The 27,656-nt window shown below is 46.3% G+C and overlaps 1 protein-coding gene across 1 annotated transcript in view; it reads left to right on the plus strand.

Moving 5' to 3' along the window:
- Positions 1-26,797, plus strand: part of LOC149460716 (uncharacterized) — a 242,625-nt gene extending 215,828 nt beyond the window's left edge. Inside the window, exon 2 of the mRNA XM_089679297.1 lies at positions 25,335-26,797. Within this exon, the coding sequence (XP_089535423.1) occupies positions 25,335-26,311 (977 nt within the window). The 3' untranslated portion in view covers positions 26,312-26,797. The remainder of the gene's footprint in view (positions 1-25,334) is intronic.
- The last annotated feature ends 859 nt before the right edge of the window (positions 26,798-27,656 follow it).

The following is a 27,656-nucleotide window of genomic DNA, read 5'->3' on the forward strand; positions in this document are numbered from 1 at the left end:
AGTAAACAAGTAGTGTTTTTAAAGCCATAAAGGCTGTTGTTGTTTAGTAGAAGTTGCTTCCCCTACAAGGGGAGGATAAATTTAATGCCTGATAAGTAGGCCATAAAGGTCTTGGTGATGTTTGTTACTTTTTTTTCTGCTTCTTACCTGCCCAGATAGTAAAGCCATAAAGGCTAAAGTTTCATTTTTCTGATAGTATATATCTGATTTAGGGAGATGTATCCTGTTCTTGTTTTTGTTTATTTTTCCAGATAATTGAATACTGTATGTATGTATTTATTTATTTATCTATTGTTTGTATAAAATGTAAGCTGATTGTAAGATTTTATTTCAATAAAATATTTCCAGCTATCCTACCCAGCTCCAATCAGCTGGGGTGTGGTTGCATGGTGGAGAGCTCTGCAGTGCTTCCAGAGGCCTGAGAAAGCCAGGGGCTAGATTTGCTCTGCCTGCCCAGGGAGGATGAGTGGTCCTGGGCAAGATCCCGGTGGAGGGAGACCCCCTGAGGGCCCTAGTACTGGCCTCATACCAACACCTGTTGAGGACCTGGGAATAGGCTCAAAGGAGGAGTTACAGCATCTACAGAGACCATGTGGCAACTCATATTGTCCGCCTTGGATGTGAGGAGGAGAAGCTGAATTCATGGAGGTTGGAGCTGAAGCATTTTAGATGTTCCTATGACCGTGTGTGGAGCACCAAAATGTAGGCTATGAATGTTCTGTCCCCACATGAAGGCGAATGAAGGTATATCTGATAATGGCTGTGTAACTTCCTACCTTCGTATCCAAGCAGTGGAGCAGACCGGACCGGCAGATGTTCAGGTTAGATGGATCCAAACGTATACACGGGAATGAAATCAGCGTGGGTTTATTTGGTCCAAAATACAGCGACAAACAGTGATACAATACTGTAAGGTAGTAGAGGTATTGATGCTGTCCTGTGATATCTTTCCTGAGGCTAACTGCTGGTCAAAAACTGATGCCTTCACAAGCCCAGGGTATTGAATGTCCTGTCACACAGCTATATAGCAGATAAAATGGCTGCAGGAAGTGACCAGAACCAAGGCTTGCCTAAAACCACACCCAGCAGAGAAAACACTTACTAGCTATAACAGAGGCATGCAGCATGCAAATTCTGGCCAGCAGATGGCAGCAACAGATCAAGACATAGAAACAAACGTGGTGAAATAAGAATTGGTGATACAATGCACAGTTAAATAACAAATATGAGGGGAACAGCACACTCCCCGTCTGAAATTCCATAAGGGATTTCACTATGACGAATGTCCATAAAATATAAAACAACCTGTAACAAAGAACATGTTAGAATGCAATAAACATAACAATATAGTAGATTCCGAGTTGGAATAGAGAAGATCCACAAAGTTCAAGTTCAGTAGAGTTCACCCAGCAGGAATGTTCTCGATGGGTAGTATCAAAATGAGTTCGTTAATTGGCCTTGCGAATATTTTAAGCTCACCCTTTCTGAAGATCTTCAACTCCACTTTACGGACCTTGCCATCCTTGCTAGGAAGAACCTTTGTAATTAGTCCCATAGGCCAGTCAATCCGTACGGTATGTTGCTCCTTCATTAACACGAGGTCGCCTTCTTTTAGGTTTGGTTTGTGGTGTTGCCACTTTCTTCTTCCTTGAAGAATATTGAGATACTCCTTTCGCCACCTGTTCCAGAAGTAATCAGCTAGGTATTGTACACGTTTCCAGTGTTTTTGGTAGATATTCGCATGAGTAAATTCTCCACTAGGTAATAGCGTAATCTCAGTTTTTTGGGTAAGTAGGATAGCTGGAGTCAGTACGGCTGGTGTTTCAGGATCCATAGATACTGGCACGAGGGGTCTAGAATTGATGATGGCTGAAACTTCAGCGAGAAGGGTAACTAGAGTCTCATGTGTGAGTCTTGAAGAGTTTACATCCATCAACATAGAATTCAAGATGTTGCGTGAGATCCCGATCATTCTCTCCCAGGAGCCCCCCATGTGGGAACTATGAGGAGGATTGAAAATCCAGGTGCAACCCTTTTCCGCCAAGTGATCTTGAATGGATTTGGTGTCTATGTTCATTTCTCTACAGGCTCCAATGAAGTTGCTTCCATGGTCAGACCTCAACTGTTTCACTGGTCCTCTGATTGCAAAGAACCGTCTTAAGGCATTAATAAGGCTGGATGTGTCCATGGATTCTATGACCTCTAAGCGAACGGCTCGCACACTCATGCAAGTAAATAGTACAGCCCAACGCTTACTGTTTGTGTGACCGCCACGGGTCCTGCGTGCGGACACCATCCATGGCCCGAAGACGTCTAGGCCAACGTAGGTGAAAGGCGGCTCTGTACATAGTCTGTCCGCAGACAAATCAGCCATTTGTTGGTGTAGTTGTTTTCCTCTAGCTTTGCGACAGTGAACACAGTCATGCAGTACTTGGGCCACACGTCTTTTCATACCTATAATCCAAAGGCCAGCAGACTGTAACTTTCCCTCAGTGATTTGCCTGCCCTGGTGTTCAGTCTTTTTGTGGTAGTGTCGGATCAGCAAGACGGTGATATGGTGTTTGCTGGGAATGATGAGAGGATTTTGTTCTGCAACTCTTAGGTGGGCTTGATTCAAACGACCACCAACTCTGAGCAAGCCAAAACTGTCAATAACTGGATTTAAGTTGGCAAGAGGGCTTTTTATTGGAATCTGCTGTTTGTTGTATAAGCACTTCCATTCTACATTGAATTCCTCTTGTTGGACGTGACGTATTATGAGGGACTCACTATGAGAGATGTTCTCCGCAGAGAAGGGTTTATGGCAGACATGCCAACCGTGACAATCCTTATCTTTGTGAGTATTGTGATAACATTTCGCAATGTGCACTAACCTTGCGATAGTCCTGACGAGTCTCATCCAACTGGAGAAACGTTCAAAGCGCTGGCAACCGAGGCTGGAGGTTTGCTTTGTTCCAGTGACCAATGCACTAACTTCAGCGCGGATTTCTGGATCATTATCCGGATCCTGGATGCTGAAAACTTCCTGTACACATTCGTCCGCCTGTCTTAGCAGAAACTCCGGACCTGTAAGCCAAGTAGAGTTAGTAAAGGAACCTACTGACATAGGTCTAGTGGCATGATCTGCTGGATTAATTTCGGATGGTACATAGTACCATTGTTCAGGTTTGGAGGACCTCCTGATTCTCTCTATGCGGTTACTGACGTAAACATAAAATCGTCTCGTCTGATTGTAGATGTAACCTAATACGACCTTACTGTCCCTGTAATACTGAACTTCATCTATGTTGACACCTAGTTCTTCTTGTATGAAGTCTGCAATCTCCACTGCTAACACAGTCCCACAGAGTTCAAGTCTGGGAATAGTATGATCAGGCTTGGGGGCTAACTTAGCCTTACCAAAGACAAATCCAACGTGATTTTGCTTGTTGGGTTCTGTGACCTTCAGATAGGCGACCGCTGCTATGGCCTCTGTGGAGGCGTCCGAGAACACGTGGAGTTTCTTCTTTACGCTAGAAGTAAGTGAGGTTTTAATATAGCATCTTGGGATGTGGATCTCATCCAAAGCACACAAAGATTGCTTCCAGGCTTCCCATTTTTGCTCTTTATCGGAGGGAAGTGGGGTATCCCAATCCTTGATGGTTTCAGAAAGCTGTCTCAGTAGGGATTTACCTTGTATGGCGATGGGCGCTACAAATCCCAGCGGATCAAATAGGCTGTTTACCACTGATAGGACACCACATTTTGTGAATGGCTTGTCTGCACAACTTATTTGAAAACCGAAGGAGTCAGCCGAGAGATCCCATCTGAGGCCCAAGCTCCTCTGCACAGGTGGACTGTCCAGTCCCAGGTTAATGTCTTTGAATCCAGGTGCATGATCACCTCGCTCGAAGGCTCTCATTACGGTTAGGCTGTTTGAAGCAATTTTGTGTAGTCTAAGTTTAGCTTGGTACAACATATTTTGAGTCCTTTTGAGCAGATCGATAGCCGCTTCTTCAGTTGGTAGCGATTTGAGCCCATCATCCACGTAGAAGTCTTTTTCCACAAAGTCTTTAGCATCTGTACCATACTCAGATTCCCCCTCTATTGCAGTTCTCCGAAGCCCGTAAGTCGCTACGGCTGGTGAAGGGCTGTTTCCAAACACATGTACCCTCATACGATACTCCATCATCTCTGCGTTGGTGTCATTGTCCTTGTACCACAGAAACCTGAGGAAATTCCGGTGGTCCTCTCGGACTACAAAACAATGGAACATCTGTTCAATGTCAGCAGTGATGGCGACAAGCTCTTTCCTGAATCTCATCAGCACTCCGAGTAGGTTATTAGTCAGATTAGGACCTGTGAGAAGAATATCGTTAAGAGATACACCTTGATGTTTGGCGCTTGAATCAAAGACAACCCTAATTTGATTAGGTTTTCGTGGATGATATACTCCGAATGAAGGCAAGTACCAGCACTCGTCGTTCTTCCTTAAGAATGGAGCTGGTTCTGCATGGTTGTTACGGAATATTTTATCCATAAAGGCAACGATGTGTTCTCTCATTTCAGGCTTGCTGTTCATGGTACGCTGAAGAGAGTTAAATCTAGACAGAGCTTGTTCCCGGTTGTTTGGGAGTCTTACCCTGGTAGCTCGAAAGGGTAATGGAGAAACCCAGTGATTGGTTTAGTCTTTAAAGAACTCACTGTCCATTATCTTGACAAATTCTCTGTCCTCTACTGACAAGGCTACTTTATCGTCGTCCTTGGTTGTATGAAAGACTGATCTCCCCAAGTTGTCGGCAAAGAGGGGAGTAATGACGTCAGGTAGTTGTACGAGGCCTAGAGACTTCTCTTTCACCTCATAGTGATGAGGACACAGCTTAATGCAAGTTGTGCGTCCATCTGCACGCACGTACGTTTTGAAGGAGTCAATTCCTGGTTGATCTAAGCATACATTTCCTATGATTACCCATCCCAAGTCCAGTCTCTGGGCGTATGGTGCATAGTCAGGACCATTACACTGTTGACGCACCTTGTGTACCCTTAGATTATCTCTGCCGAGCAGGAGTAGAATCTCGGCGTTGATGTCCATAGGTGGGATAACGTTGGCTAGGTGCCTTAGGTGAGGTTGGTGAAATGCAGCTTCTGGGGTAGGAATCTCATCCCTATGGTTGGGTATTTGATCACATTCAATCAGCGTCGGTAAGGGTATTTCCGTATCCCCACTGACAGGAGAAGCGATGAATCCTTGTGCCCTTCTGCCGCTAGTCTCTATGCGACCCGAGCAGGTGTTTAAGGTATAGGGTTCGGATGGTCCCTTTATTCCAAAGGCTTCAAAGAATTTAGGACCTGCTAGCGACCGGTTGCTTTGGTCGTCAATGATGGCATACATTTTTACTGCCTTTTCTGGTAGTCCCTCTGGGTAGACCTTGATTAGGCATATTCGGGCACAACATTTCTCGCACTGGCCCTCCCCACATACATCCAAGCAGGAAGGAATGAGCAGGAAACAGCAGTCGCTGCATTAGCGTAATTTTGGGGCTCCCCGCCATGACTTGGAGCAGGACTGGTGGTGACGGCAGTGGGTGAATCTCTGGAGAGTGGGATTGGGTGCATAGCTGAGGCATGTCTTTCACTATGACACTCCTCACATTCGATGACAGATTTACAGTCCTTAGCCATGTGCTCCAATGAAGCGCAGCATCTGAAACATACCCCAAGCTCGGTGAGGATTTTCTTGCGCTCCTGTATGGTTTTGGATCTAAACCCTCTACATTTGTTCAGAGAGTGTGGTTTTTTATGAATGGGACATTCACGATTGAAGGTCTTATCTCCTGATGAGGTAGTGTACTGTTTACCCGTGGGTACTACGGGAGATGGTAGGTTAGTCTTTCTAACACTCACGCTGCTCTTGAAGTCTCTGTGTTTATGCATGACGCTTTCATACCTTGGTGATGATGTCGCTGAAGCTGTAGTGTTGAACTCCAGGAAGTCGAGGCTGGGGTCATTCCTCATCTGGGACTGTTCATCGATAAACCTACAGAAGTGAATAAATGGGGGAAAGGTGACGTCATGCTCTCCTTTGTACCTTGAGACTGATGCCGCCCACATTTCTTGCAGACTGTATGGTAGCTTCACGACAATTGGGTTCACTCCATGAGCTGTATCCAGGTAGCACAGCCCGGACAGACGAGGGTCACCCTTGGCAAGCTCCAGTTCCATGAGCAGATCACTTAAATCTTGAAGCTTCTGGACATCCTTGAGATTGATCCTTGGAACGTTCTGCAGTCTCTTGAATAATGCCTTCTCTATTGCTTCTGCACTGCCGAAGGTACGTTCGAGTCTCTGCCAGGCGGCAGCGAGACCTGCTTCTGCTTGTCCCATGTAGACCGTTCTGAGGCTCTTGACGCGATTTGTGGAGCCTGGGCCCAGCCATTTGATCAAGAGGTCAAGCTCCTGCTCTGCGGTTAGGTTGAGGTTAGCGATAGCGGCCTTGAAGGTTGCCTTCCAAGCTCTGTAGCTCTCTGCACGGTCATCAAATTTTGAGAGACTGGTGTTGATTAGCTCTCTGCTCACCATAAACCTGGCAAACTCAGACATATCTGATTTCTCACTGCTTGTGGCCATGACGACTTGTGATGCCCCTGGGGCGTATGGGCTGCCTGGCGTAAAGGGGTGAGATGCTTCCGGGTAAAATGATGTAGCTGCAGGGTTGAGCTGTCGTTTAGCCTCTGTATATTGTGATGACTGCTGCTTGAGCTGTGGAGGTAGGCCAGAAAATGCCTGATAGCGATCTTGCTGTAACAACCGTCCTTGAGAGGGCACATCCGGGTAGCGGTTATTAGGTTGCTCGGGTGCTGTGGGTGGCACTGGTACCGCAGGTAGAGCTGACTTGCAGGTTTCAGTGTTCTCGGCTTGGACGGTACTGCAAACTGGGGGTGGCGCAGATACCTGATTCAGTACATAGTCACTGGTGCGGTCAACTGGATCATCTATCTCCTGTGGTAGCGAGCAGACTGGATCAAGACCTTGGCTCAATGCTTGCTCAAGTAGTCTTACTTTAGTTAATGCAATTTCCTCCTGCATCTCTGATTCAAAAATCTTTATTCGAGCCTCTGCTTCTGCCCTCTTGGCCTCTGCTTCTGCCTCTGCCCTCTTGGCCTCGGCTTCTGCCTCTGCCCTCTTGGCCTCTGCTCTTGCAAGAGCTTCTTTTTCTGTGAAGGAGCGTCTCGCTTTGGATTGCTCTGCGTTTATGCGGGCCTCTAGTAATCTGTCGCTCAAGGCTGAGCTTCTTGAGCACGATGATTTGTATGACCGAGAGGAATGTTTAGATGAATTTGATCTGTGCGATCTAGTTTCTTGCAAATGCGAGATACGGAGTTCCGCTTTACTTTTAACATCCAGCACCATGACGTCTCTTTGTCGGTCTATTGATTCTGCCTTGCTTAGTTCTGATAGGGCTTCATTGATATTAGAGTCTTTTAGAAAGGTTATATACCTTGTGGACAGTCTCTTGTATCTTTCTTGAGCTGTGTCCAGCCGCCCGATGGCAACTTGTAAACTTGTGGCATCACCTGAGGAGGATTTAAGTCCGGACATGAGGGAGGAAACTCGTTCCCATTGTTCCTCCAGGTTATCACATAGCTCATCTTTCGTGGTGTGATAATTTTCAATGACTTTTACTGTCGGTTTGAGAGAGCGTCTTGGTCGCACGACTTGTTCTGCTGGAAGTGTGGATTCTGTTCCCTGCCCTTCATAATGATCAGTATCAGGTTGTATTTGCTTTAGTTCATCACTGGGGAACTGTACAAAGTCCTTTTCGGCCATTTTGACTTAAGGTGCGCTGTCCCTTTAAGAAAATGAAGTTTTGAATTGGGCGCTGAAAATCGCAGCACGGCTCCGATAGGGCACTTTGACAAAATTTCTAAGATATTTAGAATGAATTGCGGGGTTTTGCGGTGGCCACGGCAGTGTAAGGAACGTGCATAAACAGTACTTCTATTATGCGAGGAAAGGTTAATATAGGATGTAAAGAATGGCTTGGAGAGTTGTGGAGGACTTCCAGGCAAGACTATAGATACTGCGTATGTGCAGTGCTTCCGCATAGGCTTGTGGAACATGCACTGTAGCCGGGCAGATTTGCTGCAAGTGGGCCTGTTGCTAGGGAGATTCCTGAGTGTGGTACTGGACTCTGAGGGAATCTGTAGCGGGGTATGGACTTTAAGGCAGTTTTTGACTGTTCTGTCCCCACATGAAGGCGAATGAAGGTATATCTGATAATGGCTGTGTAACTTCCTACCTTCGTATCCAAGCAGTGGAGCAGACCGGACCGGCAGATGTTCAGGTTAGATGGATCCAAACGTATACACGGGAATGAAATCAGCGTGGGTTTATTTGGTCCAAAATACAGTGACAAACAGTGATACAATACTGTAAGGTAGTAGAGGTATTGATGCTGTCCTGTGATATCTTTCCTGAGGCTAACTGCTGGTCAAAAACTGATGCCTTCACAAGCCCAGGGTATTGAATGTCCTGTCACACAGCTATACAGCACATAAAATGGCTGCAGGAAGTGACCAGAACCAAGGCTTGCCTAAAACCACGCCCAGCAGAGAAAACACTTACTAGCTATAACAGAGGCATGCAGCATGCAAATTCTGGCCAGCAGATGGCAGCAACAGATCAAGACATAGAAACAAACATGGTGAAATAAGAATTGGTGATACACTGCACAGTTAAATAACAAATATGAGGGGAACAGCACAATGAAGCCTCAGCTGGAGGCACTTGAGCACAAAGTGCACGAGCAGACACGGTTGGTAGCCTCTCTGAAAGCCGCCAGTGGTCTGCTCAAAGAGAAGTATCATAATGAGAAGCAGTTTAAGCTTACCAGGAGCAAGTCCCTGGCTGCTGCGAGGGGCCATGTGGAGGTGGGGTCATCATCCTTGGAAGACCTGTCGGATGGCCCGGCTAAGGAGAAGAGGAGTGAGGGAGTGCAGGAGTCTGCTGTATCTGTGGGATCTACCCAGCAGGTTAAGGGCCCCCCAGGGAGTGAAGTGGAGGAATCTGTCCCTATCCCCCCAAGGCAGCCACAGAGGAGCCAGGATTGGGGGTCTCAAGAGGAGGAGGCTGAGTGTGCTGGTTCCCTAGTTTTTGTGGCTGAAATGGAGTCCCCTCTGCAGGGGCGGCAGTTCCGTTTCACATCAGAGGATTCTGACAGTGAAGATGACAGAGTCCCGAAGCCAGTGAAGCCAAAGGAGAGGGAGAGAGCATTGTATGTGCAGCTCCATGCTCTTCAGTGAGCTGGAGGGTGGGGTGAAGTTAGCTGTCAGTGAGCCTGTGTTTACTGACATGGATCTGCAGGTGGGCAGGATGGAGCCTTGTGCACCGGTGTGTGCCGTGAGTATGGACTCTAAGGACATTGTGCTGTCTGATGATTGTGTCCCTATGTATACAGGTACCCCCAGTGTTACTGATCCTGCTGCTATGGTCCCCACATGGCTCCAGTCCCCCACATGGCTCCAGCCCCACATGGTTTCCATCCCTCCCATGGCTCCTATGCATCCCGCCTGCACCTGCTATCTCTCCTTCCATCCCGGTGTTAAGACCAGCCTCGGCTCCTGTGGCTTCTATCCCGCCTGCACCTGCTATCTCTCCTTCCCTCCCGGTGTTAAGACCAGCCTCGGCTCCTGCGGCTTCTATCCCGCCTGCACCTATCTCTCCTTCCATCCCGGTGTTAAGACCAGCCTCGGCTCCTGCAGCTGATACATTGAGCTATTTAGCAGCCCTGAGAGGAGGTCAGGGTGTTGGTAAGCCTGCTGAGATGCGTGTGGGGGGATCACCTACTGCAATCAGCAGAAGGAATGTGGTACAAGTAAGGTGGATGGGTGAGGGCCCCCCACCAAGCAGGAATGAAGTTGTGGATAGGGTCATTGAGATGGGCTTTCAGGTGACAGATATCTGCGTTTATTGCCCCTGTGGGTACAGGGGAGTACGACATCTCCTTTGTTAGGGCAGACAGCCTGGTCATATTCTGGCAATGTGTCAGGAATGGACTTGCCAATAATGTTGGGACTCACCTGCCTTGTGGGCTGCAGTACCATGGCTGGCCAGTGGGTGCTCTCAGCAATCAGAGACTCACCCCTGCAGTCAGCCAAACACCTGAAGCTGATTGCAGGGGTTGTATTTAAGGGATGGCCAGACCTGCAGTCTGTGCCTTGTTGTACTGTTTGCTTGGCCCTGGTTTCCTGATCCTGTTACTTCTGTCCTGACGCTGCCTGAACTTTGCCTGTACTGACCTCGGCTAGTCCTGACCACTCTCCCGCCTGCTCCTGGTACTCCGTTTGCCCGTTTGCTACCGACCCGGCCTGCCTGACTACTCTTGTATTGTATGTTTGTTATCTGTTGGAGGTTTGATTCAGTTTGTTTGCACTGTGTTTATGTTTAGTTTTGCACTGCGTTTGTATTGTTAGTCCTAATAAATTATATTATTTACTATATCTGAAGCCTGCGTTTCCCTGTGTCAGTCCACACACTTCTGGTCATACCCGCATCCCTGACACAATGATATGAGGCTTATTGTAAAGCGTCCCCTAGGTGGGCGGGGCTTCTCCCTAAGGTCGTTTCTCGCCAGCCCCTGATAAAGAATGTTACCATCTTAATTAGGAATGAGTCCATACCAGCGGCAGACATAATGATATGGTTGGGGAGGTCCGGAGAGGTCTTGGGATCCCTACATAAGATTCTGAATGACAGGGGGATATGGACGGGAGGTTGGACGGCCACAGTGAAGCTGAGGGTGGTGGGAAATGTAATACAGCATCTTCCCTCTTCATCCTTTTTGGGAAGGGACCGCCTGGTGGTATTCTATGCAGGGCAGCCCAAGCTCTACCATCATTGTGGCAGTAAGGGACACTTTTCAGCATCATGCGTGGTGTTGAAATGTTCATTATGCCAGGAGGTGGGGCATTTGGCAAGGGATTGCAATCAAATTAGGTGCAATCTTTGCCTAAATCTGGGTCGTGCCTATAGCAAGTGCCCTGAGGAACTGCATAATCAGCCATAACTAGTAACTTAGCTTGCTAGGATAGAGGTGGAGGAGGCGGCTGCAGATGCAGCCCCTCAGGTAGTGTCCGCTGCAGTGGCAGTAGCCACCGCAGCGGCTGCTGAAGCCACTCCATCCCCAAGTGTTCCCCTTGTTGTATCCATACCCTCCCCATGTGTTGAGTCTGTGGGTGTCAAGTCTGTGTGTGTGTGTCCTCCCCTTCCCTAGTGTCATCTGCGTCCCCTGCTGTGTCTGTTCTCCAGGCTAAGGCTAAAAAGAAGGGGATAAGCAAGGCGGCTGAGGGGGCTGGTCTGGCTGGTCATTCTGTTGCCCCTTCACCGGCCCTTCTTCCACTGCGTCGCCGTAGCAAGACTGTGGAAGGTCAGGAGTCTGCTGGGGGTGGGCCGGGTATGGGAGGGGATTGGTCAGTGGTTGGGAAGGGAGGCAAGAATAGGACGGTCCTCTCTCCTTCATCTTCTATTTTCTCTCTGGAGGTTGATGACTTAGCTTTAAGTAATATGTTTGAGACCTTGTCTGGGGATGGTGGGGGACTGGTTGACTCACCCTCCCCAATAGAGGAAGAAGAGGCTGGGGGGGTCCCTGAAAAGGGCCAGTCCCCATTCTAAAAGAGGCAGGACAAAGGCTAAGAATCGCCAGTCTTGACCCAAATGGCAGTTCCCACTCCGATTAAGGTGGCAACCATTAATGTTGCCAGCATAAAGTCTGTAAGGGCTAGGCGTACGGCCTTATTTTTGCTCAGTGGTATTGGAGCTGACATTTTATTTTTGCAAGAGACCCAGCTTACCAGCCTAGCTGAAGTTCATCTGGCTAAAAGGGAGTGGAGATGTGGTCCCTCCTTCTGGTCTCTTGCGGCTGAGCCTTACAGCGGGACTTTTTACCGGTATGGTAACGTGTCGGCGGGTCACTGAGGTGGAGATTGGAAGATGTTTGATCTTGGATTTCCTTGTGAGGGGGCAAGAAAGGCGCCTTATTAATATTTATGGACCACAGTCCAGGTGGGACAGGAAATGCCTCTTTACAAGGATCAAGCCTTTTCTTTTTACATCCCAGCAGGTTGTCTTTGGAGGTGATTTTAACACTGTGACTAGGCCCAAGGACAGGAAAGGCTCCAATGACAGGCTGGGATATGATAGCGTTTTTCTAAATGCAATAGTCAGGGAAGCAGGTCTGGTGGATTCCTTAATTAAGAGCAGCCCAGACAGCACTGGTTTCACATTTAGGAGAGGTAACTGTCAGAGTTGGATAGTTAGGTTTTTTTTTTTTTGAAGGGGGACTCTGCCTTTTCGGCACCTGAGTGTCGGGCAGTGGAGTTTTCAGACCACCTTTTACTTACTGTGACTTTGAATGTTTCAGATGCGCCACTGAGAGGGAAGGGCATCTGGAGGATGAATTCGGCACTGCTGGATGATGAGGAAGTAAGACGATCTTTTGAGGAATTTTTTCAAGCTCAGGAGACCGTCCTGGATTTCTGTAACAGTAAGACAGAGTGGTGGGAGCTTACCAAAGTGCGTATTGCCAGGTTTTTCAAGGCCCTAGGAAAAAGGAAGCAACTTGGTAAATATATTGCCTACCAACAGTTGCGGAGGAAACTAGACTGCCTCGTCTCTAGCGTTGGAGATTCTAGGGCAATCTCAGAGGTTAAGCTTCTCCTTAAGAAGTACCAGCATGACCGGCATGCCTCTTTTGTTCTGGAGAGGGATTATGGGAAGTACCACTTGCCTGATCCCTTCCAGAATTGCAAACAGAGTGCAGCAATAAAGATGGTCACCGGCTTAAGGGATAGTATGGGGTCCCTGATAAAATCTAGGTCAGGGATACTGGAGGTCTCTAGGTCTTTTTATGAGGTCACTTCTGAGTGAGAGGCACCTTGACCAGGCAAGGATGTTGAGCTTTTTGGATTCGACACCAGGTTTGGAAGGTAACATTCTGTCCACAAGTTTGATGGGGGAAATTACAGCAGAAGAGGTAGCCAAATCTATTGATGGTCTGGCCATTAAGAAAACTCCTGGGCCAGATGATTTGACAGCGGAGTTCTTTAAAACCTTTAAGTCCAGCTTGTCACCTCGCCTTGCAGAGGTTTATAATTGCTGTCTGGATGAGGGGTCACTCCCTCCCTCTTTGAGGCAGTCTGCTGTAATTCTGATGTCAAAGGGTAAGGACGCTTCGGCTATTGAGAACTGGTGCCCCATTAGCCTTCTCATTGTTGATAGAAAGATCCTGGCTAAGATCTTGTTCTGGCGCTTGTCGTCAGTGGCAGATGGTTTACTTTCACACCGGCAGCTTTGCTCGGTCCAGGGCAGGAGCACCTTTACAGCGGTGTTAGCTGTCCGGGAGGCTCTGGAGCGATGTAAGGCTGATGGTTGGGGAAAGTATTTGCTGGCAGTGGACCAGGCAAAGGCTTTTGATCGAGTCGATCATAAGTACCTCTGGCATCTCCTGGATAGGTACAGCCTAGAGGGGAGGTTTATTGGCTGGCTTAAGGCTTTATATAAGGGGGCTGAAAGTTTCATGTTGGTGAATGGCTGGGTTGGGCAGCCCTTTGGGGTTGGCTCTGGGGTGCGCCAGGGGTGTCCGCTGAGCCCCTTGCTCTACGTCTTTCCCATCGATCCCTTCGTCAGGAGGTTAGATGGTGGAGCCTTGGGTGGGGTGCCGGTGGGAATTGCTGATGAGCCACCTCTGAGGGTTGTTGCTTACGCTGATGATGTTTCTGTCTTTATCTCTGGGACCGAGGAGGCGCAGGAGGTTGTCTCATTGATAGAACAGTATTCCGAGGCGTCAGGCTCCAAGGTCAACCAGGACAAGTGTGACGTTTTTTGGATGGGTAGGGAAGGTGAGAGCTTTGCACTTCCGGATGCCTTCCTGGTGCCCCAGCAGAAAGTAAAAATTCTAGGCATTGAATTTGGCCCTGCTGATTATGGCAAGTCAAATTGGGAAGCTAGGCTGTCCGTTGCTGAGGTCAAAGTGAGATGTTGGAAGGGGTGGCGGCTCTCCTTAAGGGAAAGGGTTGATTTGATCAAGACTTTCCTGGTCCCCATCTTTTTATATGTCAGTTTCATTTGTCTCTTGCCAGAGTCTCTCTATACGAGGGTCTACAGTTGTTTCTTCCAGATGTTTTGGGGAAACATGCTGAACCTTGTGAAGTGGGATGTGACCTTTTCATCGAGGCGGGAGGGTGGCCTAGGTATGATCAATCCAATTGTGTTCTTCTCTCTGATGTTTGTTAAACATAATTTTGGTAGCATGTTGGCAGAGAGACCGCCTTCATGGGTAGGCCTGTTTCGGGCCTGGTTTAGACCCTTTCTGGACTGTTGGGAGAAAGGCGGGCCAGTGAAAAGCCTGCGTTTTAAGCACGGTAAGCTCCCGGATTACGTTGCCCAGAGCTTGAAGATACTTAGGCGTTGGCATGTGACGGCGGAGGAAGTCAGATCCCTCCCTAGGAAACTTCTGGGTGAGAGGATTGTGGCTACCGCTTTTCATGTGCCACTGGCCTTGAAAGATTGCCCAAGCCATATTTTGCGGGAGGGTCTACGTTTGATTAATTTGGAGCGGATTCCCTTGAAGTTTAGAAAACCTGAAGTACTGTCCTCTGGATGACCGTGGTTGTCCGAGGTCGGGGTGAAGTGGAGACTATGGACCACTTTTTGCTTCGGTGTCCTTTCAACATAGAGGTCTATAGAGAGGTGGGTGGGGCTCTGGGTGTTCCTTTCATACACTGCATGTCTTATGCAGAGTGGGTGTATGGGGCATTTGAAAGTCGCATGGGTTTTGATTTGGACACTCTTTTCTCAGTCAGCTTAGTGGTCCGTTATTACACATGGAACGCACGGTATCAGGTTTCAATTTGGCAAAACGTCCTATCCGTCCAGGTGGTAGTGAGTGACATTCTTGGTGAGGTTGGGAAGATTCGGGGTCTTGAGAAAGACAGATTGCGGTAAAAAGCCTGGGTGGAGGTGTGGAGGAACATCAGGCTCGTAGCTGCTGTCTGTTGATCTCGGGTGGTGGTCCCTGTCTTTTTTTCTCCTCTTTTCACTCCCCTAGATTTTGCAAGTAAGTATGATTTTTGATGAATGGCTGCATTCCCTGAAGGTCTAAGTTTCTTAGTCTTTGGTGGGTATAGTTTTTGTATAGCTGTAAGTTTTCTTGGGTTTAAAGCCTGAGAGTTGTGTGATATTGGGCCATAAAGGCCAGCATTCTTCTTGTATGCTATGATGCCAGGCAATAAAGGCCATTGTCCTTTCATGTGTATTATGAGGTCAGGCTGTAAAGGCCTTTCTTTATAGGTAACCCTTGATGCTAGGCCTGTAAGGGTTTTTTTGATTCTTCATACTAATGTGGTAAGGCTGAAAAGGTCTTTTTTTGTTCTCTGAAGCCTTGTAATTTGGGCCATAAAGGCCATTTGTGTTTCTCTCCCTTTCCTTTCTACAGGCTATGGACTCTAATGCTACAGCCATAAAGGGCTGAGTGTTTCTATCTGTGTTTGTGTTATTATGAAGTATTTTGTATATGATTTAGGCCAGAGGAATGGTGTTCTTGTATTTATTTATTTATTGTTGCTTTTATTTTTTGTAATTTTGTAAAAAAAGCTTTTGTTTGCTGGTCTCAAGTTCTCTTGAAATAAAAAATTTCCAGCTATCCTACAAGATAGAACCCCGGTGTTAATCAGTCTTCCACTATCCACACACCGCCACACCAGACACACCACAAACGGTAGCTTGCCACCACCCAACAATGTTATCCGCAGACTGGCCTGCTGGGCCACCACACACACACAGATCTCCATCTGGCAGATCTGTTACCTTTACAATCTGCATGCAATCTGCCAACATGCAGTGCAATTGCATACAGATTGGCAATGAACTTGACTGAGCGTATATAAAGACACTGCAATACAATACAATCTAATCTCTCCGGAGATATGAGCCCGAGCTTAAGTAGCCAGAAGTCACTTATTTATTTTATGATTTAATATCCCGAAAGTGGGCAGTGCATAAAATATGTACAAAGTATAAAGAGTTACAGAAAATACAAAAATTACAAGAAGACACACAATTGGCTATTGACTATAAAAAAAAAGGGAATAAAAACAGAAATAAAACTTTTACCAAGAGTTATCCTGCGACTGGAGCAAGTCAGAGAAAGTCCGCGATCCACCAGTCAATAGAACCGACCCCATATGACTCGCACTGTCCATATCTCAGGTCCTCAATTTATGGGAATATGGATGTAGGCTGGACATTAGCCCTTGGCCAATCAACTCTGGGGGGTGTTCCTGTACCAGCCCACAGGACATTCTGGGTACTTAAATGCCCAAAGTCGATTGGACCAGGAACGGTTTGAATCACCAAGTCAGGGATTGAATTTCCGACACCAGCGCATTAGTCGGATTGCGACAGTACCAATCTCTGTTCAGCTGTCGCAATCAGGCGCCATATAACCATTTTTTGCATTTCTCTGGGATTCAACATAGGCTACAAATACAGTTTTACATGCAGATGTAGCCTACAGTGTGTCCAATCAGAAGGAAGTATTTTCATCTCTCTGCAACTAATATTTTAGCTTTTATGAGAGATTAAATATATTTCTTTTGATCTGTGTATATACAGTACTTCAAAGCTCCCAGACACATCGGAACCACCTCTGGTCTCCCATTGTGTCATGAAGCTGAACTGTCTAGAGCCTTTTCCTTCCAGATTTCCAGAAGGTGACAAATCTTATTGGCATTCAGGTGTCACCTCCTGTCTAGAGGATGCTCTGTCGTTTTAGATGCTAATTGGTGACCATATGTCTCTGACTTAATTCTGAACACATCTTATATTATTATAACATGGACTGAAGCTAAACCTACATTGTCATATTTCTACAGATCACATCTCAGCTACTCAAATCTTACATGTGCGTTATAATACATAGGCCAATCCAATCCGCTTACAATCTGAGATGAAGATCTAATGTTACACAAAGTTGTCTGCCTTGTCATATATGTACATCCAGATAAACCATTGACTAGAAGCCAAAATCAGCTTCAGGGATATTTAAAATAAAATTTCCCCTGAGGATTGAAATGAAAATAATTTATACTGCAGATAAAATGACTTCACATCACCTCCTGTGCTCACCAGAACCATTATCGGACTAAACAATGTATCTGGAGATATAAGGGGAGTACAAGTTATCTGAGGAAAATGAAAGTTCTAGTTCCCAATATGGACTGTATGGTGTCAGTGATGTCAGCTTTCAGTGCGCTCACTTCAGGGGGTGTCTGTGTCCGTCTGTTGTCCCTTGTCTCCTGTCTTGTGATGTCTCTTTGGTGATGTGGCCTCCTCTCTATCCGTCTCTTACTTTTATCCCCCACATAAACCTAGGCGGGCAAAGCTTATCTTCACCTAAAAGTGCCCTCAGACTTGGTGTCATTTCTATATATAAAGAGTTCAATGAACTGAAGGGGGCAGTATAGGATTGGGAAAGATTTGGGTCTTCTGGAACATGTCAAGGGTTGACCTTTAACCTTGGCTAGCAAGGACATTACCAGATAACTGCTTTTCTGACGGGTTGGTTTCAGACAAACATGTACCAATCTCACTGCAAATAATGTATTAAGTGATTCTGGAGAAGAAAAATCTACCTATACATCCTACAAAAAGATGAGGTCATTATACTGAGACTTCTTATCTCACGTCTTCTGTAACATAACAACGTTGTCATACAATGAACTGAAATTAATACTTTATCATGTTAAAAACAGTATATTATTATTATTATACAGGATTTATATAGCGCCGACAGTTTGCTCAGCACTTTACAATATAACAGGAGACAATACAGCAACAATACAGTTCAATACAAGAGGGATAGGAGGGCCCTGCTCCTTGGAGCTTACAATCTAAGGGGGAGGGGCTAGTGTTACAAAAGGTAGTAACTGTGGGGGATGGACAGGTAGGAGGAGAAGATTCCAATATTAGCTGAGGGCAGGATAGGCTTCCCTGAAGAGATAGATTTTCAAAGATTGCCTAATAGTGAGCAGAGTAGGCGATAGTCTGATAAATTGAGATAGAGAGTTCCAGAGGATGGGGGAAGCTCTGGAGAAGTCCTGGAGATGAGCATGGGAGGAGGAGACAACAGAGCTAGAGAGCAGGAGGTCATTCAAGGAGCGGAGATGATGGTTTGGGTGATATTTGGAGACATGATTGGTGATGTAATTTGGGGAAGAGTTATAAATGGCTTTATATGTTAATGTTTAAAATTTTATCCGTTGGACAATGGGAAGCCAGTGGAGGGATTGGCAGAGAGGGGTGGAGGACACTGAGTGGAGGCCAGTGGAGGGATTGGAAGTGAGGGGTGGAGGACAGTGAATGGAGGCCATTGGAGAGATTGGCATAGAGGGGTGAAGGACAATGAATGGAGGCCGTGGAGGGATTGTCAGAGAGGGGTGGCAGATACAGAACGGTTAGTAAGGTGGATGAGTCTGGCAGCAGCATTCATGATAGACTGGAGTGGGGATAGCCTGCGATGAGGTCGGCCAATGAGGAGCGAGTTACAATAGTCAAGGCGAGATATAACAAGGGAGGGAATAAGTTGCTTAGTGGTTTCCGAGGTTAGGAACGGGTGTATCTTGGAGATGTTGCGGAGGTGAAGTCTACAAGATTTGGGCAGTGATTGGATTTGGGGCTGAAAGGACAGATGGGAGTCTAGGATTACACCTAGTACCCTGGCATGAGGGGAGGGAATGATGGTTGTATTATTGATCTTGATGGAGAAGTCAGGGGAGGGGGCACGGGGGGAATACTAAGAGCTCAGTTTTGGAAAGATTGAGTTTGAGGAAGTGGAGTGACATCCATGCCGATATGTCACTTAGTAGGTTAGTAATGCGAGAGGAGACTGAAGAGGTGAGGAGGAGACTGAAGGGGTGAGGTGAGGAGGAGACTGAAGGGGTGAGGTGAGGAGTAGAAAGATAGATTTGTGTGTCATCAGAATAGAGATGGTACTTAAAGCCATGGGAGTTTATGAATATCCCCAATATATCAATATGTATTCATTTTTAAACCATTTCATATAAATATATGTATGTGGAAATGGAATATAGTAATATAAACCTGGATGACATAAGTAAGCAAGCATTCACTTCATGTAATACTAATAATAATACAAGTGACATTTTTGGATCAGATATTCCTGTCACATAATAATAACACCATATACAATGTAAGGTATAATATGCACTCTTTCCAGAGGATCATGGGAAATAATCATTGTGACCAGTTCTTGTGTCCTTTGTTCAATCTAGACATGGACTCATCCATTTATCTTACCACTTGGTGTCATGTCTAGTCTTCATCTTGTAGCCGTCTGATACCACCATACCTCCCCCCAGATTTATAACCTGGGAACATAAACTGTAACCACCTTGGAATGCTCTTAGAATCTGAGTTCAGAAACCATGAAATAGAATATACAGAACAAAATGGCTTCCAGCATGTCCATGTAGAGATGAAAAGTTCAGGCCTTCCTGTTTCATTCTGTGAGACCAGAACAGTTCCGACAACCTGGTGATCTATGATTGGCTCATAACCCTGTGGGGTAGTAACCTGTAGCCACCTGCTGATCTGCGATTGGTTCATATACCTGGGTAGTGTGTCTCTCTCTCATGGGATATTCTCGGTAGTCTGTCTCAGTCTCTGATATGAAGGACGGGACAATCTGGGTAGTCTGTCTCGGTCTCTGATATGAAGGACGGGACATTCTGGGTAGTCTGTCCCTCTCTGATATGGAGGATGGGACATTCTGGGTAGTCTGTCCCTCTCTGATATGGAGGATGGGACATTCTGGGTAGTCTGTCCCTCTCTGATATGGAGGATGGGACATTCTGGGTAGTGTGTCTGATTTTGGAGGTCTCTGTTTTGTTATATATACCTTTTTTTTTTATCTTGTGTTCTGAGTTTTTAAGACTTTTCTATCTGTAGTAAAATATCTTTTTTAAACAGTTGGTTTCATAAGAGTTAGGTTTATTGTTTCTTACTTTTTTTTAAGTTATTTTGGCACTTCCCTGGTATCTCTGTAAGGTAGATACAATGCAGGAATGGTTATTAGGGGACGTTTCTCGGGGCTGCAGTTCCTCTGAACTCCACAAGATGGTGATCCCATTTCTACTATCCAGACAGGACTTCTCTATTGAATACAGACAGGAAGTGATGTCAGGAACAGACAGGAAGTCATTTGAAATAAAGACAAGAAGTTCCATGTGATGTGAAGGAGATCGGAGACGTTGGTGGATGTGCCAGTAGAGGAGGTAATAAGATGTTATGTTCTATTTACACCCAGTAATGCCCCATCATGTCCGTCCTCTTCCTCCATAGTCATGTCCGTCCTCTTCCTCCATAGTCACTGTGACGTCTTTTATCTCTAGAAGATGATGATACACATCAATATTTAGAAGGACACAAGGATCTCTACAAGGACGTCATGATGGACAATCAGCCGCCCCTCACATCACCGGGTAAGAGGAGACTTTATTGTAAAGGAGAGAGCAGTACGGAGGATCCACCTAGATCCCCCATCATCTGATAAACACATAGAAACAATGGATTCAGTCAGTGTGTGTGTTTCCTACAGATGGATCCAGTCATGGGAACCCACCAGAGAGATGTCCCCGTCCTCTGTATTCCTGGGATTCCACACAGGAAGGTCACACCATCCCTCACCATCATCAGGTAGATGATAATTATTGGTAGTTGTGATTTATACACAGCATGTTTGTTACAATGAATGTTTTATTATATCTTTCAGAGTGGAATCCTCGGGGATGATAATATTGATGTTAAAGAAGAGTATAAAGAGGAGGATGAGGAGTATGGAGTGATGGAGGAGTTTTCAGAAGGACACAAGGATATGATGGAGCCACCTAATACCAGGAACTCACCAGAGAGATGTCCCCGTCCTCTGTATTCCCGGGATTCCACACAGAAAGGTCACACCATCCCTCACTATTACAAGGTTGGTGGGATGGAGCATCTAGAACATGGATTCATAGAGACAATGTGTGGAGTTTTTTTAAGTGACCTTACATTTTACAGATGATATTCTCTCTCATTTCCTTGATTTAGAGTGGAGATCCAATCGATATAGAATTTGAGGTGAAAGCAGAAGAAGAAGAGGCGTATGTGAGGGATGATCAGCAGTCTATGGAGGAGGATGGAATAACGGGGACATTTATAGAGGAGGACACTCCTACAGAGATCAGCACAGGTGGGTCATGAACACTAAATCCATTCCTCCACCCATACTGCTCACTGATTGGTCCAGAGTAGGGCGGGGACTGGGTGATATCAGCCTGTAATCCCCTGGTCACTTTCCTGAGCTGTGTTCCCCATCCTGTATTCCTGGATTTCTCTCGGATAATCTTCCTTCTCTGTGCTTCAGACACAATTTATGTATCTAGACTGGATTTATGGAGGTTCTGGGGTTCAGCTGGCAGCAAAATGTTCATCTTCTTCATAGGTGTTTCTCTACCTAAGCACTTGGGGCATGTGTCTTGGGGTTCTTAACAATGCCCAGATCTAGCAAGATCTGTTGTCTGCTGGCTGTGCCGGGTGGAGGGATATGTCTGTAGTGTCTCAGACCCAAGTCACTGAGTGCAGTCTCAGGAGATGGGAGGCAGCGGTGTGGGACCTACATAGTTACATAGTTAGTCTGGCTGAAAAAAGACAGTCCATCTAGTTGAACCATTAAAAATAAAAGTTATAATCCTACACCCACAGTTGGTCCACCAGAAGGCAAAAACCCAGCAAAGCACGATCCAATCTGCTCCAGCAGGGGAAAAATTTCCTTCCTGACCCCCCGAAAGGCAATCGGATATTCCCTGGATCAACTTTCCCTATAAATGTTATATCCAGTTATATTCTGTGTATCAAAGAAAGAATCCAGGACTTTCCTACAGCAATCCCCCCTTATGTATTATACATGGAGATCATATCCCCCCTTATGTATTATACATGGAGATCATATCCCCCCTTATGTATTATACATGGAGATCATATCCCCCCTTATGTATTATACATGGAGATCATATCCCCCCTTATGTATTATACATGGAGATCATATCCCCCCCTTATGTATTATACATGGAGATCATATCCCCCCCTTATGTATTATACATGGAGATCATATCCCCCCCTTATGTATTATACATGGTGATCCTATCCCCCCTTATGTATTATACATGGAGATCATATCCCCCCTTATGTATTATACATGGAGATCATATCCCCCCCTTATGTATTATACATGGAGATCATATCCCCCCCTTATGTATTATACATGGAGATCATATCCCCCCTTATGTATTATACATGGAGATCATATCCCCCCTTAATCTCCTCTTCTCATTAGAGAATACATTCAGTTCCTCTAATCTTTCCTCATAGCTGATCTCCTCCATGCCTCGTATAAATAATTTGTACCAGGGGGGTGATATCTCTCTCTCTGGAGTCTATACCTCTCCTAATACAAGAGAGGATTTTGCTCACTTTAGAACCCGCAGCTTTGCATTACATGCCATTATTAAGCTTGTGATCTACGAGAACTCCTAGATCCTTCTCCACCTTTGACCCCCCCAGATCCTTCTCCACCATTGACCCCCCCAGATCCTTCTCCACCATTGACCCCCCCAGATCCTTCACCATTGACCCCCCCAGATCCTTCTCCATCATTGACCCCCCAGATCCTTCACCACCCTTGACCCCTGCCCCTACAGATCCTTCTCTACAATTGCCCCCCAGATCCTTCTCCACAATTTCCCCCCAGATCCTTCTCCACCATTGACCTTCCCAGATCCTTCTCCACCATTGTCCCCCCCAGTTGTACCCCCCTATTATGTATGATGCATGCATATTCTTAGCCCCCCAGTGCAGAACCTTACATTTATCACCATTAGCCCTCATTGGCCCCATAGTCCCCCAATTACACAGAGCATTGAGGTCGGCTTGTAAGTTGGAGACATCCTGTAAGGACGTTATTCCCCGACACAGCTTGGTGTCATCTGCAAAGAATGAAATCCTTGACACCATATCGTATATATAGATTACAAAGTAAGGGTCCCAACACGGAGCATTGGGGTACCCCACTAACAACACTGAACCCTGGGGTACCCCACTAACAACACTGAACCCTGGGGTACCCCACTAACAACACTGAACCTTGGAGTACCCCACTAATAACACTGAACCCTGGGGTACACCACTAATCACACTGAACCTTGGGGTACCCCACTAATAACATGGAGTCTTGGGGTACCCCACTAATCACACTGAATCCTGGGATACCCCACTAATAACACTGAATCTTGGGGTACACCACTGATACCCCTAGACCATGAATCATTAACCACTACTCTCTGAATACGATCTTTTAGCCAGTTTTTTTATCCATTTACATTCAGATTTTTCCAGCCCGTAGACCTTACCTTACACATTAGCCATGTGTGGGGAACAGTGTCCAAGTATACCACGTCCACTGCCACCCCTCTGTCCAAGTATACCACGTCCACTGCCACCCCTCTGTCCAAGTATACCACACCCACCCCTCTGTCCAAGTATACCACGTCTACTGCCACCCCTCTGTCCAAGTATACCACATCCACAGCCAGCCCTCTGTCCAAGTATACCAGGTCCACCACCACCCCTCTGTCCAAGTATGCCACTCCACAGCCACCCCTCTGTCCAAGTATACCACATCCACAGCCATCCCTCTGTCCAAGTATACCACATCCACCACCACCCCTTTATCCAATATACCACGTCCACCGCCACCCCTCTGTCCAAGTATACCACGTCCACCGCCACCCCTCTGTCCAAGTATACCACGTCCACCGCCACCCCTCTGTCCAAGTATACCACGTCCACCGCCACCCTTCTGTCCAAGTATACCACGTCCACCGCCACCCTTCTGTCCAAGTATACCACGTCCACGGCCACCCCTCTGTCCAAGTATACCATGTCCACCGCCACCCTTCTGTCCAAGTATACCACGTCCACGGCCACCCCTCTGTCCAAGTATACCACATCCACCGCCACCCCTCTGTCCAAGTATACCACGTCCACCACCACCCCTCTGTCCAAGTATACCACGTCCACCACCACCCCTCTGTCCAAGTATACCACGTCCACCACCACCCCTCTGTCCAAGGATTTGCTCACCTCCAGTCTAACCTGTTTCATGATGGTTTAATCCCAGCTCACCTCTTCATGTTGTCTACAGTAAACATTTAAGCTTCCACTGATTACAGAATACTAATACTGTGAGTCCTGACCCTTATATAACTTGTACATTACATACTCCTTACCTCCCGCACTATACACTCTATGTTGTACATTACATACTCCTGACCCCTGCACTATATACTCTATGTTGTACATTACATACTCCTGACCCCTGCACTATATACTCTGTGTTGTACATTCCATACTCCTGACCCCTGCACTATATACTCTATGTTGTACATTACATACTCCTGACCCCTGCACTATATACTCTATGTTGTACATTACATACTCCTGACCCCTGCACTATATACTCTGTGTTGTACATTCCATACTCCTGACCCCTGCACTATATACTCTATGTTGTACATTACATACTCCTGACCCCTGCACTATATACTCTATGTTGTACATTACATACTCCTGACCCCTGCACTATATACTCTATGTTGTACATTCAATAGTCCTGACTTCTGCTCCCCCCCTCCCCCCACTGCTATATATACACATAATATGGATTCTCTTTTGTTCCCCCCATTTCCTACCAGCTGGATATTTTATATTTTGGACCCTTAAACAGAGTGATAATGAGGGAGGAGTCAATACCCCAATGATGGTGGTCTTCAGGATCAGTCCAGTCTTCATCTTGGTGGTTCTCCCCCCATCCTCACTCTCTGACCTCTGGTGGGGCTCAGCCCCGCAGTTCTTCATAACTAAATCATGGACTAAATAAGGAAGTGCAGTACTTCTTGTGTTGGGAAGATGGCGATGAGTGATAGAGGGGGTGGGGACCCTCGTCCTATAATCCCCTCATCACTGTCCCTCCTATAAAAGACAGTTCTGGTTGTTTCCTCACTCTCTGACTAAGGTCCATGAATAAAGAAATGACCTGGTAGGAGATCAGAGGAGCCATTTCCTAGTTCCCTTGAAGGTGGAATTGTAAGCTCCTCAGAGACCAAGCTGCCTGATGTGGGCGGAGTCCTGGTTTGGGGGAACCAATCAGCTCCTGTCTAGTAATCCTCTTTGTCTTTGTATTTTAGTCCATGGCCGGGAGATGAGGAAAACCTCCGAGGATTGTCTCACTTTGTCTCCAGACTGGAAAGTAGAAGATGAGGACATCACACAGTATAGTCCAGGAGAAAACCCGACTCCCTCCAATGTCCATCCGGCACCACCCAGTGTAGCTGGACCATCGGTTTCCTCGTATCCTGAGGAACCTCAGACTGTGCGGGACCGGACCGGCCTTCCAACAGGGAAAAGGTTCTCCTGTACTGAGTGCGGGAAATGTTTCCGTTATAAATCCCGTCTTAATGTGCATAAAAGATCTCACACAGGAGAGAAGCCATATTCCTGTCTTGAGTGTGGAAAATGTTTTTCAGTGACGTTCAGTCTTCACATACATCAGAGATCTCACACGGGGGAGAAGCGTTATTCCTGTCCTGAGTGTGGAAAATGTTTTTCAGTTAAGTCCCATCTTTCCAGGCATCAAAGCTGTCACACAGGGGAGAAGCTGTATTCCTGTTCTGAGTGCAGGAAATGTTTTTCAAGTAAGTCCCATCTTTACATACATCAGAGATCTCACACGGGAGAGAAGCCGTATTCCTGTCCTGAGTGCGGGAAATGTTTTTCAAGTAAGTCCCATCTTTACATACATCAGAGATCTCACACGGGAGAGAAGCCGTATTCCTGTCCTGAGTGTGGGAAAAGTTTTTCACAGATGTCCCAACTTTACACACATCAGAGATCTCATACGGGAGAAATGCCATATTTCTGTCTTGAGTGTGGGAAAAGTTTTTCACAGAAGTCCAGTCTTTACACACATCAGAGTGCTCACACGGGGGAGAAGCCATATTCCTGTCCTGAGTGTGGAAAATGTTTTTCAGCTAAGTCCAATCTTTACAGACATAAGAGATCTCACACAGGGGAGAAGCCATATTCCTGTCCTGAGTGCGGGAAATGTTTTTCACAGAAGTCCCATCTTTATAAACATCAGAGATCTCACGCAGTGGAGAAATAATTTTCCTGTCCTGAGTGAGGGAAATGTTCCTCACTCAAGTCCTGTCTTCCTGTAGATAAGGGGTCCCACACAACCCTAGAGGTGTATTAGTGCCTTGAGTGCGGTAAATGTCTTCTAGATGAATGTCGCTGGATATTCCAGCTCTCATGTGGGGAAGAAGCACACCCTGATATACACCTCAGATATACTCCATGGATGATCTTCATCATGGAAGAAACAGTTGATAAGGAGTTCAGAGGTCCCCAAAGACATGGATGAAGTGTGGGACCGGGTTGGCCATTGATGGCAGGAGAAAAATAAAAATGGAGTCCTGCCATAGAGCACTGGGCTGACTTCTCATTGGGGTGCAGCCTATATGCTAGAGATGGTTTGTACCTAAATGGTAGGGGGTCTGCTGTGCTGGGGGAGGGGTTAATGGGAAGGCTGGAGGAGTATATAAACTAGGATGGAGGAGGGAGGGAGAATTTGATTATGACGGGGTAGACGGGTCAGTCCTTATTGGGGGGTGGAATGGGGAAAGATGGGAGGGCTATGGCAGATAAGAACTTTCCCATGTTACAACTAGTGGTATTTGTATGAAAATAAAAAAATACACAAAATCCGTGTGAACAAGGTGTCAGTGAATAAACAAGGTGTCAGTGGATGAAAGTGTTTGCTCACCAATGCCAGAAGTGTGCCCAGCACAATAGGTGAGTTGGAAGGTTTGGTGCATTTGGAACTAGGATTGAATTGGTATTGCTGAATCTTGGCTTCATATTTCACATGACTGGGCCATTCATATTCCTGGCTAGGTTCTCTTTCGGAGAGACGGGGGAAATAAGAAAGGTGGTGGTGTCTGTCTCTATGTGAGAAGTGATCTCAGAGCGAGTGTGAAAGAGGACCTAGTTGATGGAGAGTGTAATGAGGCTGAAGGATTATGGGTGGAACTGCACATGGGGGGCGGTACTACAAAGGTCATCACTGGAGTTTGTTATAGGCCTCCCAGTGTTAATGAGGAGGTGGAGACTCAGCTCCTCCCACAGATTTAAAGGGCTGGGACAGTGATAATAATGGGGGATGGTAACTACCCTGAAAGTGACTGGAGTAATGGTATTGCAGGAACAGTTAAAGGGAAAAAATGTATAAACCTACTACAGGACAATTTTATTATATTTTATTTTACAGATCATATAAGCCCCAAATAGGAATGATGTTCTGCTGGACCTGGTCATCTCCAATCATGCAGAGCATATTACAAATGTCCATATAAAAGAACATACGGGTAGCAGTGACCATAACATGATTTCATTTATTCAGAAAATCAAAGTGTAAACACAGTGCGGCGCTTATATAACCCTTACAGCAC

This window comes from Staurois parvus, unplaced genomic scaffold (genome assembly GCF_062004578.1).
Source record: "Staurois parvus isolate SC_StPar_1 unplaced genomic scaffold, SC_StPar_1.0 ptg000221l, whole genome shotgun sequence".
Lineage (NCBI taxonomy): Eukaryota > Metazoa > Chordata > Amphibia > Anura > Ranidae > Staurois > Staurois parvus.